This window comes from Botrytis byssoidea, assembly GCF_014898295.1.
Source record: "Botrytis byssoidea strain MUCL 94 chromosome Unknown BBYS_006, whole genome shotgun sequence".
Classification (NCBI taxonomy): domain Eukaryota; kingdom Fungi; phylum Ascomycota; class Leotiomycetes; order Helotiales; family Sclerotiniaceae; genus Botrytis; species Botrytis byssoidea.
The window spans coordinates 1-12,168 of NW_024065847.1; the positions used below are offsets into that span (position 1 = coordinate 1).

Consider the following 12,168-nt stretch of genomic DNA (forward strand, 5'->3'; position numbering starts at 1 on the left):
GAGCTGTCTCGGAATTGGAGTCGTAGTCGCAGTCACAGTCTTGTTTCTCACATCATATCATACAGAACAGAACACACACATTCACACACATTTATCCAAGAGAGACCAGGATATTCAATCCTGGTTGACTGACTTTGACTGTTGACAAGTCGTTGACAAGGCTGATGTACCCAATCATATCCGCCTCCCTTCCAATTTCTCTTTACCCATCAGGAATCATAGGATGGATGACCTAGTCAGTAACATATCCATATCCATATCCATATCCATATTGTACTCGAGTATCTAGTATATTAAGCACAAAGCGATGTAGGTAAACTAGGCCTCGGGGTATCCAATATATTACACACCATCAAGGCATAAAACATTCTGGTATGGATGCCCAAGTCATTTTTCTCTTCTACGATCTATCTATCCATCAATAGTGTCCTCACCAGAAAAGAAGTAAACCTTCCCACCTCCCGTAGATCGATAGATGAATATAACATATAAATACCTAATTATCAATAAACAAATGCCCAGTGCGCACGAGAGTTCATCATCGCTCTCCCCTACTCGTACAATCCCATCCCATTCAATTTCATCTGATGCGCCTACCAAATTCTTTCCTCGCACATGTCTCGCCTGCTAATTAAAAGCCGATCCATCAAGATCATACATAGTTCGATATCCAAACAAAAGCAAATGCCAGTCAGTCAGTACCTACTACCTACCTACCTAGGTAAATAATAAGATCTGAAAACTAAATCAGGTGTCTATCTGTCTGTCTCGTCGCTCTGTCTCGTCGCTCTACCCACATACCTAATATAGTACACACAATACAATACAATACAATACCACAATACCACCATAACCGTATCTAAACCCATCCATCACTCGTGCTCCTTTCACACATATACTGATAATAACACCATCTCACCATCTCACCATCTCACACCGATATATACTACTGTGCACTGATACACTGATGTACAATGATGTACCATCGCAAAATTGCATCATCCAGTCAACATGGTAATACATACACTAACACCCAAACACGCCAAGAATATGATGGCTCGACGATGGTCATTTATTCATACATCTCACACGGAGTACCAGTATATCCAATACAATTAATCCATCCCATCCATAGTTACTAGTTAGAGATCAGATCAGATCAGATGAATAAAAAACCAATCCCATCAAAACCTATCCCTCCCCTTCCCTTCCCTCGGCATATTCCAAGAGCGCGCCAAAGTATCTATCCATCCATTCCTAGCTAATAGCAGGAAGGAATGAATCCTCTTCCTGTTTCTTTCTTTCTCCCTTATAGTTTAGTTTCTTTTCTATTTGTTGTTTACTCACTTAGGTAATCATAGCTTACAGTGATACTGGTATCGTACAGTAAAGTAGAGTACCGGTAGAATAGAGTAAAGTAGAATAATATTAAATAAAATAAAATAGAAAGTTCGTGTTTGATTTTCCTACCTAGTAATAACCGGTACTAGTATGTAGTCTCATAGTATTGCTTGGGTTTTTGGGTAGGTACCTACCTACTTGATACTTGATTGATACTCCTTAGTAGGTATCTAGTAGGTAATTATGATTATGATTAAGCATCTGGCAAATTCGACATTTCTCAGTAGGTACCTAGATATGTATCATAGCGTAGGTATCATTTCATTTCATTTCATCCCCAAATCCAAACTTCAAAAATAAAATGAAAATAAAAATAAAAATCAAACAAAAATCCTAATTAAATTTCACCATCGTCCAAAGATCAAGATCATCACATATAAGCTTTCTCCATCCCTATCCATATCCATATCCATATCAAAATCATCAATAGATAGATAGATAAATATTAACCCATCCATCCATCAGATCAGATCAGATCACACGGAGAAATAAACTTAGCTACCTACAAGGCTACCTACTCCATAACACAATCCCATACCCATCGCGGAACTCTGTCTCCCGCCCGGAAATTGGGATGAGCAAGCGACTAGAGTAGCTAGAGATGAGTCGATCGATTGGGTTTGAGATTTCGTATTTCCAGGTTCGTATTTCGTGTTGATATCTAGGTAGTCTCTCTCTCTCTCTCTTTTTTTTGACTCGTTGCGACAAACACGGGATGGGTTTTGGTGAGGTGATGTGAGGGAGGGAGGGAGATGGGTGGGTTGGGGGATGGGTTTGGGGATAGGTAGGTATGTATTAACTATTAATACCTACCAAATATCTATCTATCTACTACCTACCTAATACCATATCCAAGACCTATTCGTCTGCTGTCAACATAGTAGATTTCAGATGTTACGCTTTAATACATCAGTATTAAGTTTCATTGTTCGTTGATAGGGAGGGTAATAGGTATACCGAACACTCTCTCGAGGCTCTTTAAGATAAATCGATCATCAGCTATCACGAGAATTGCTAAAGTTATCATTTCATATAAGTTAGTTATTAGTTTTATAAAGTATAATCAGAATACATTTTGTTGTTATATATCTCTGGTACAGTTGAAATATTTGATAACAACAGAAAATTTCTCAAAAGGGGGGAGGAGAAATTGTTATTCGAATAGATATATTTTGATGGGATTTTGATTATGATTATAGTTGTTTTAGAAAGGGGCCTCGAATGAGAAAAGTATATAGTTAATGATAAGAAGGCATTTGGGAAAATAGTAATCTCTACTATTAAAGAAAGTATAGATCGTTTGAATCAATAGAAGAATAAGCAAGACCGAAAGAAGAAGGACAAGCGATGAAAGCACACTTCTCTATCAATCTCTTCCCAAGTTCGAGTCGACCATATTTTTTTACTCCCTAACCTAGAATTAGGTCGATCTTCTCCGGATTTAACTTTTCCCATTCTTCTGCCTTCACCTCCCCGCTAGCAAGACGATACGCAACACCATCCTTCCATTCCACCCATAATACTTTATATTCGTCTTCTCTTCGTAATGGGTGGTCATATATCTCTTTGACTGCATACCACGTCTTCGAATATACTCGTGACTTGTACAGAGCTATTAGGTCCACGGGCAACCCGTGAATTTCCTCGGAATCTATATTCGGGAAGAGAGATAGGTCAGCTTCGTTGTGTAATTGCAGAGAGCCAATGTCTTCCCCTGAGCTATTAAAAATTCTGGCAATGTTATCTTTGCTAGCCTGTCGTCCCCAGAGGCGCACCCTCCAAGTCTTGCAAAACAAATAGGATGTCTGTTCAGGCGTGAATGGCGGCGTCGAGTCACGGATGTCGGAGACCGGGAATGGATAGTACCACGATCCCATGTCAGAATCGGGCATGTTCACATGTTTGAAAACATATTTCCCACACCCATCTGGGTACAAGTGAGGCTCTCCCCGGAACGATCCTGTATCGGGGGCGTCGTGGCAAGACCAGCCTGAAGGTAATGGCTTCGCAAAATCCTTGTACTTATCGCGATTTTCAAACCACGTGGACCTGATTCTCCTTCTATTTTCCGGCAAGTCGCTGGAAGAATTGCTCGTGTACCACTCGGTGATCGGGATTGTTTCTTCGATTCTATTGCATCTGTCATTGACTGGAGCCGCCTCGCCGGACAAGATGATGTCAATAAAACCGTGCCAGCCGACCCAAGACCAAGATGGTAAGCCTGCCTGAGACGGACGGTTCTTTCCAAAATTTTCCGAAAACTTACGTCGTCGGATGTTCGTCTGGTTCCAGAAGGGACTCCAGCTTAATCCTCGTTCAAAAAACATTTCAGGGATGCCGTACAAGAATCCGCCAGTGAATGTACGACTCAGGACTGACAGTAACCCAGAGATGGCGGGTAGAGCATCCTCGTCGTACCGAAGTTCGGTGTCATTGAATTCTGAGGGGTTGCTGCTCAGAGAAGACAAGTCGGGAAAGCCAGCCATCATAACACCCTCGCGCGACTCGATGTAATCATCCTTTTCCACATCGGGGAGCATCTCTTCGTGCCAAACACCGCACTTACATTGCCAGTGCAGCTCTTTTTTCTTGAATATTATCTTTCTTTTTGACATAACGCGTTCCTGAAATGTCCAACCTCGGCCATGATAATCGTCCCCAATCCAAAAATCGTTAGATATTGTATTCCGCACAACCAGTTGCTCATCCCCGAAGGGAATAATGCTCTGGTCTATGTCTCTGGATTGAGAAACACCTTCCAGACCACGAAGCCCATCTTGTGCGTCGCCATCTGCAGCAATAATTGTGACGACTGCGTTGCTGTAGATAGCACCCATCATGTTCAATTCCTCAGCTCTGACTTCCTCGTTTGCGTGAGGGATACAGAGTGCATCTGCCCAGAGATACCGCTCGCTTATGACCGAGGTCAAAAACATGGCATGTCGGATTACTGGCGACAAAAATTCTTCAAACTCCAGGGCATCAAGAGCATACGGCTCCTGTAGCCTTTCAAGCACCACGGCGTCGATTATAGGAACAGGCGATCTACCATACCTGTAACTGAGTGCCACGAAAGCGTCAGAGACACAACCCGCGACAAGGCATTTGGTCTTCACGTCGATCAAAAAAGCGGGCCTTTTCGGCCAAATTTTCCACGGATTTCCGCATTCCGCACCATGTGTTGAAAGACACTGCTTTTTCCACCGATTCAGCATTTCTAAATCAACCCAATCAGGGTTTAGAATGCGACCAATACCAGGATGGTGCGGTACAGACTCCTTCCTCACTAGCAACAGACTCCAGAAAAACCCCCCCTTTGAGATCGACTCTGTAATCTCGACGCTGCTTTTTAACTTTCTACGGAGAATGCCAAGGTCACCTTGTTTTTGCTTTGATAAACTCCAGGGATCTTCACATGAGCGCACATGGTCAACGAAAGATTGTACTAAGGGTTTATGTGTACGGCACTGTGTGGCGAGCGCCTCCGTAATATAGCCCAGATTGACCGGATTTGCCAAATTTGGCTGTGAAAAACAACGCCAAATATTTTGGCAAGTTTCGCACTCGCTCATCCATTCCGTGAAAGGGGCGACTGCATTATGCTGATTACAGGCGTCAAGATCACCCGAAATTGCTGGAGCCTCGAGAAGTTTTAGGCTGTCAAGTTCCTGTGACAATGTCAACATGCTTTCATACTCTGAAAGATCGGCGTACCAACCTGGTTGCTGCTTTGCGCCGTCCATTGATGATCTTGGGTCTCTTGTGAAGCGTCTGCCATCTGAGCCGTGAGATAAAGAACGCGGTGCGAAGTCAAAGTTTGTACCACTAACGATATGGACGACTCTATACGGTCCAAAAATCAAAGCGTCTACCTAAGTTTAAGAGACCTATCGCTAAAATGTAATACTGAACAACGAATACTGACTTTAATAACTTGTATCTGTGAGAGTTGTCAAAGTGGGAGGTGGCAGAGTGACAAATAATATCACACTTGGAGCGGGGTTTAAGATCACGGGGTGAAGATGACGAGGCTGATGATAATGTAACCACCAAGGCCGGTCACGATCATTCCGACAATATCCTAAAAACAGATTTTTACCTGAGCGAAAAGAGTAACTATTTAGTGTTTAGTATTCAGTGATATATTCAAAATGAAATAAATCTCAATGTCATCTTTCTAATCTTTCTTATAGGAAAATTCAGCTCTCCCACATGCAACAGGTTTTCATTAAGAGGATATGTTAGGTGTTCCTAATGTACTCATGTATGTATTTCTCAACTGGCCAATTATGTCCGAGGTGAATCTAGTAAGGGGTCGTGATGCGGAATTAAGGATATGCGACTCGTCTCGTTACGTGCCTTTAGAGCATCTCTGCTAGAGTCTCTTTGCAAAGCGCTTTACAAGTTTACAACCCCTATATAACGATATATCTTCGAGCAATGACAATCATAGAGTATCAATACTTCCACTTGAAGTTGCATATTTTGCATTGCTCGTGGGTGGAGACCAACTCTCGAGGCGTTTGATAAGCTCGACAGTTCATCAATCTGGGCAAGGCGCCTGTTCATTTGCGACTTTGGTGCTTGATCGAGCAAGTAGTTTTTGAATCAAGGAATATAGTGTATGAATGGGATATTTTGTGGCGTCTCGAAATCGTATCTCGATTTCAACGTCGATCGACTCGCAAAGTGTTGGGGGTACGGTACGTATGGTAAGATGAACACATCGCTCATGTGAGGCTATTTTATCATAGTATTTTCGTCGCTTCCGAGGATATGGCCCATGGTATACAAATGATGTAGAGGTTTGAAGACGCCGCATATATATATTTTGTAAATGAATCGATGGCTACTCCGTTGAATAATCTTTTGAATGTCTCTGTGCATCTTCAACTTTACCTCACAAACAAGTGACACTTTGGCTGAATTGAATGAATATCCGGAAACGAACACAATCAAGATTCAATATCACCCACTTTTACATTATGACCTCCGAGCAGTTTACAAGCCATCACCAGTCAAAGAACGGCGCATATCCACAAAATTCCACATAACAAGCTCATCAAAAACAGAGTACAAAGCGTGAATACCAATGATTATTCTTGCCAAACAGCCTCGATGATAGCAAGGGATGCTCCAATCGGTGTCCAAATCTTCAACACCCCAAAACGAGGATCCGCTTCAAGGAAAAGATCCTGCCACTCTTGCGCTTCTCGCTCTCGAGAATTATGCATACTCAGCATAATCATATCAAGAGAACTGGTAGATCTTGTCAGCTTGAAAAAATTAGATGATTCAGCCACACGGGTCATAATAAGATTCGTACCGAATTGAACGTTCACTGGAAAGTGAAAGAGAATTCGAAGGCGGATTCAAAATCTCATTCACAATCACCCGAGCGCCAATTTTCATCACCGGAACAAGGGTGCGCAGGATAGCGACTACATATTTATCAGGCCAGTTGTGGAAGATCCAGCGAAATAGATATGCATCGGCCACCACTGTTTGCGGAGTGAAAAAGTCACGCCCTTGAAATGTCACGCGGTCCGCGATACTAGCATCAAGCTTCGATTTTGCACCTTCGATAACCTTAGCGAGATCTTGTACGATGAAATGCAGCCCAGGGAAACTCTTCGCAAGTAAGATACTAATATGGCCTTTCGAACCACCAACGTCAACGACGGTGCCGTTGATAGATTCCCATGGATAACCCTGAGCAAGATAAACAGGAGAGTGTCCAGAATCTATGGCATTGAAGGCTTTCATGGCCCCAGCGAATTGCTTAGCTCTTGTGGGATGATCCCCCATGTACTCGAAGAAAGGTTGCGTGGTGTTCTGCACAAGCGCAAATCCCTAGTTCCAAAAAGACTATATCAGTATCGACGATTTGATAAACTTTTCGCTAGATCCCTCAATCATGAATAAATAAACGGATGACCACATAACTAACAGTTTGGCTTGGCTCCTGATCTTTGAATTGTTCCAAAGCATCGACTGTCTGGGATATAGCTTAGTTTTTTTGAAATTTCGAACTTAAGACAGAGACTGACCCGTCCATAAGATGGAACGAATTCATTGAATACCAGACCCAAAGCATCATGGAAATCCTGATCTTCCGCCAACTTGCGGGAAGCTGCTGAATGAGTCACAAAACCTCGACGCGGTTCTCGAAAGAGTCTATGAAATGATATTGCGAAACGTATGATGCGACGAAGGTCTGGCTCGTAGAGATCACATCGCTTGGCTAGATCTTTGAAGGATATTTCACCCCCAACTGGCACTTTTCTTGCGATATCAAATCTATGGATAGCCTGAATACTAGTAGGATTGACCTGCGAAATCCTTATCATTAATCAGACTCTAATCAAATGACTAGGCAATTTGCACTTGCCACAGGCTGTAAAGACTCTTTGGGACCCCTCAATAAATCTGCCAGTTCTGCTGCTCCATCGATCGCCAGGCTACGTGCCCGTTGAATTTCTTCTGATCGGATGCAAAAGTCGACTGGCCCTTCAGCATCAAAGGACGGTGAGGGTAAGTCGTGTTGACGAAGATACTCATCGACTCGCTTCGTGTTTTCAGCGACTTGAGTAGCGAGCTCTGCGATACGCGTAGTAGCCATTGTGAATTAAGCCAGATTGAGATTGATTGAAATGAAGTTATACAACAAATAGTGCAAGATAGAACCAAGCTCCCAAGGAGTACAAGGTAGGAATTTATGAGACTTTAAAATACAGAAACTCTCAAGCTTCAATTCCAAGATAGGCACTAATATTGACGGATGTATCGTGGCACCTCAGATTAAGTCGTGATCCATTATGTTGCTAATATACTAAAGCTTATTCGAGCATAGCGCTGCTGCCTTTCATGATTCGTGGCACCCAAGCATAACTTTAAAGGATTGGCGTCATCTGTACTAGACTGGGTAAATGATGCTGGTAGTTGAAGAAGGTACACACTTTCATCTCGCTCTATCTTTAGAAGTGCAAGGACTTAGACAATCAATCGCCGGCCAGATCTTCTCTAGCCAATGAGCAATAGCCGCTTACTCGAGGGTTTGTGGAATTTCTTTTGAGATTATGAGTGGTGATTACGTGTCAATGAATCATGGCAAATAGGATCTCCAAAAGATACCTGGAGAAAGATCTTAGCTTTTACCCCAGGGTTGGCAGATCCATCGCCAATATCAGTGCATGGAAATGCTCAGTGTAGACAAGTGAAAATTTGAGATATTTGTCTCTGATCTCTAGATCAAATGTTCAATTTTGGTAAAGAGAGGGCAAGGGTCGATCATCACAGCTTCTCAAAACATAGAAGGAATGGGGTCTCAGGTGCTTTTTGCAAGGGCACAACGTGGCATATACCATCAAAAAACAAAGCTTCTCTCATATGCCGTCATTTCCTTGATGCTTAACGACATGACATCTAAGAACAAGGAAGATCAACCCTGTTTTTATCTAGCAAGCTCGGAGGAGAATTGCTACCGCAAGAGGACGGACCAATCCTGTATGTTGCAAAGAATGCGGAGGAGACTGGATATCTCTATCGGAGGTTCTCGTTATACGTAAGAAAAGATTTGGAACCCGATGTCGACCGATCTAAATGATATGTTCTAAATGTAGTTACGTGCACGCCGGAGGACAAGAAGGAATTTGACATGAAAACCGATATGTGTGCAAGTCGAGGTATCTGTGGTGGATCAAATTGATCGGCTGTTGACCCCCGTCACATATGCCCTACTCTGCCTCAAAGCTTTTTCCATCTCTCGTCCCGGAAGTCCCCTCACTTGTGTCAACCCCATAATCCGTTTTGGATGAGAACATCATGAGAATCCAAAAAATTAAGAATGCATCTCTGCAATTCAGTACCGGAGCAACAAGCTATCTCAAATGGTTGATGATGAGGTATCCCATAGCGACTTTCCGCGAGTACATCAGAACCACGGCTGTTACTGCAAATTAACAAGAAGAACACTTCCCGGAATTTCTGACCGCAAGTACTACTATGAACACTAGCTCACGATGCCATTGGTTTTCTTCCTTGGTATAGATAATTCATTGGATTATACGAAAGCACTCAAACCTTTGAATCAGCCTGACTTCTTCATAGCTACTAGAATCGAGCTCTCAGTTCGAAAGACATTACATAACGCAGTCTAAAAAGTGGAAAGAAAATAGGAAAGACTCGAAAAATCTGAGATCGCTTTGCCAATGATAGCCATTGAAGTACACTGAACAGCTAAGAACTTCCAGTCTTGGAACACGATATGTTGCTCCTAGATCTTCCATTGGGATACAGATTTGGCCAATAACGCAATAACGTAATTCTGGGTGAGAGAACACTACTATTGTCGTATATGGGAGAATATTCAGCTACTGCCTTTGTATACCAGCCTGATGCTTCCCTACTTCCTGAAAGCATTCATCTCCCTCCGCCAAAATCCGGTGAAATCCATCGTAGCAACATTGATTCCCAGATCCTTCAATACCTTTGTAGACAAATGGCAATCATAAGGTCTCTGCACACTAGCATTTGGATCATTTCCCTCTGTATTTGCCACCATGCCATCCAGCGGCAAGCCCAAAATCTCCGCAAAGAGTTGACAGATCTCATACTTTGTGAATTTGTCCTCTGAAGAAAATTGCAAGACTCGTGGTAAAGATGATGGGTCTTTACTTTCAAGATATTTGGTTGCGATCTCTGACAGAACTCGGCCTACATCTTCTGTATTGGTAGGATAGCGCAGGGCCCAATGATCCATTTTGATATTGGCATCTTTTTCTTGGGCTTTCCAGACCGACTTGACAAGTACACCAACTGCACTTTCTTCAGGTTCGCCTTCACCGTAGAGTACAGGAACTCTCAAGACCACGCCTAGACCGGACTTGCCTGCTTTCTCATATTCCGCCAATACGGCTTTCTCGCCCTCATATTTTGTTTCTCCATATAGATTCGGGGGGTTTACGGTGTGGCTTGTCTCGTAAGGAGCATCACCTTCGGTGCCGGGGAAAACATAATCGGTCGAAATGTAGATAAGGAGGATGGATTGTTCTGCGCAGAGTTTTGCCAATGAAGCAGAAGCTGCGATATTGAGAGCGCGTGTTCCTTCAGGATCGCTGTCGCACTTGTCTGGGAATCTATTCGCTGCACCTGTAATCGCGGGGTTAGTAATGGCGGCGGAGACGAGGTAGCAGCACTGGCAGAAACTCACAATGAATTACGACTTGAGGTCTTCAAATACTCTTACCGTCAGTACTGCATCGAAAACCGTGAAGATGTTACATTACTTGGATTCATTCAACGCCTTTGATACTTCAGACTCGGAAGCCAAATCTACCTTGAGAATGGTAGGAGGCTTTGCGCGTGAGAATCCGGTGCCAACTGTATTCCAATTTTCTCGATCAAATACTTTTAGAACTTGTCTGCCAAGTAAACCAGTCGCGCCTGTGATGAGTGCGGTCTTCGTCATGATGAATATATAGATGTGGTTGTGATATATCGAGATGGAGGGTAGTGGGTTGAGTTAACAAAGTTCTTGTTCTTGTGCTTGTTCTTCGACCTTCCTGATTTGCTGGGTATGCTGAACATAACAAGCACATTTACATCATCGATGGGGAATTCGCATATGGCCTGGTCGAAAGCGTATCTACAACAATGATAGACTAGACTTACACGTGGAATTATCTGTTATGATGCACTCCAAATGATGATATTCTCTTCATATGGTGTTGACACAATAGTATTCGCGACAGCCATCCACTGTAGATCCCCAGATACGGTACCCTACAAAACATGCCACACATTCAAAATTATCAGCACAACACCAAAGCTTCAATCTGCCACGAAGAACATGGTTTCAATTAATATGCTACATCACACATCAATCTCAAGTCATTCTCCCATGATTTGAGTCCTCCTGCCTCTTCGTCATCATCAAAACGTGACCTTCAATTCTTCTTCACGTCAGCCTACGAGAAGCCGAACCGCAATGAAAAACAATAAAATAGATCTCTTACGAGAAGATGTTTGGTTCCAAAGATTCCCAGGCCAGCCGAAGCCAACCTGGAGTGGTCATGGTTATAGTTTTCAACTAGCAAAAACGCAATCTCGGACGAATCCTCACTGATATGCGTAAAACCCATGCACTAAGATGAAGAAAAAAGAAGGGAATGCAAAGGGAGAAGAGGAGACTTTATACATTTTCGCTAGTGGGAATTTTGGGGTTGGTTGCTGCAAATGTGACAAACTTGGCTGTATTGAGCTTAAATTCGGTCAGAGCGGCCGCAGGTGGATCAGAAAAGTGGGTTGCTTAATAAACACCTGTTGTTTTGGTGTATTCCTACGATTCATTTTTTATTTTTTGGAATGAAGAACCAATGTGTCATGTGATGAGTCGGGATTGTGATGTGAATACCATTGATGTGAACTAGTATTTCAATGTCTTATGAGTTGAGTCACCGAGTTGACTGAAATATCTTTTCTTTACTTGCTCTTTGGAAAAACCATTCGTCCAAAAAGATACATCGTTCACTCAAAGAATCTTGCATCGTTCAGCAAACCTACCTACTACCACTGTCTGATCTAGCTCAGATCACCTATAAAGAGATCCACCCTGGACATCGCTCTTGTCAGCCTTCTTTCAGATTGTTGCTTGTATTCTTGTCAGTTTCTTCGATATGATGGTTGCCTTGCTTTGTGCTACCGGTCGTGAGAATTTGAAATCCTACTCTATCAAATTGAGTACTGGAAAGAAATAAGGTCACCGCA

The 12,168-nt window shown here is 42.8% G+C and overlaps 3 protein-coding genes across 3 annotated transcripts; all 3 read right to left on the reverse strand.

The window, feature by feature from the left end:
- Positions 1 to 2,550: 2,550 nt before the first annotated feature.
- On the reverse strand, positions 2,551 to 5,484 carry EAE97_003462 (uncharacterized protein). Its single transcript, XM_038873974.1, has 2 exons — positions 5,120 to 5,484; positions 2,551 to 5,069 (listed from the first exon to the last, which is right to left on the reverse strand). The coding sequence occupies exons 1-2, from the start codon at positions 5,177 to 5,179 to the stop codon at positions 2,811 to 2,813; spliced, it is 2,319 nt and encodes a 772-aa protein (XP_038734583.1). The 5' UTR covers positions 5,180 to 5,484; the 3' UTR covers positions 2,551 to 2,810.
- Positions 5,485 to 6,497: 1,013 nt separating this feature from the next.
- Positions 6,498 to 8,023, reverse strand: EAE97_003463 (uncharacterized protein; the record flags this gene model as incomplete). The annotated part of the gene is made up of 5 exons (XM_038873975.1): positions 6,498 to 6,660; positions 6,728 to 7,254; positions 7,352 to 7,399; positions 7,452 to 7,733; positions 7,796 to 8,023. 5 exons carry the CDS (start codon positions 8,021 to 8,023, stop codon positions 6,498 to 6,500), a joined length of 1,248 nt encoding a protein of 415 aa, XP_038734584.1.
- A 606-nt stretch (positions 8,024 to 8,629) lies between these two features.
- EAE97_003464 (uncharacterized protein) lies at positions 8,630 to 11,139 on the reverse strand. Its single transcript, XM_038873976.1, has 3 exons — positions 10,689 to 11,139; positions 10,613 to 10,632; positions 8,630 to 10,551 (listed from the first exon to the last, which is right to left on the reverse strand). The coding sequence occupies exons 1-3, from the start codon at positions 10,868 to 10,870 to the stop codon at positions 9,806 to 9,808; spliced, it is 948 nt and encodes a 315-aa protein (XP_038734585.1). The 5' UTR covers positions 10,871 to 11,139; the 3' UTR covers positions 8,630 to 9,805.
- Between the last annotated feature and the right edge of the window lie 1,029 nt (positions 11,140 to 12,168).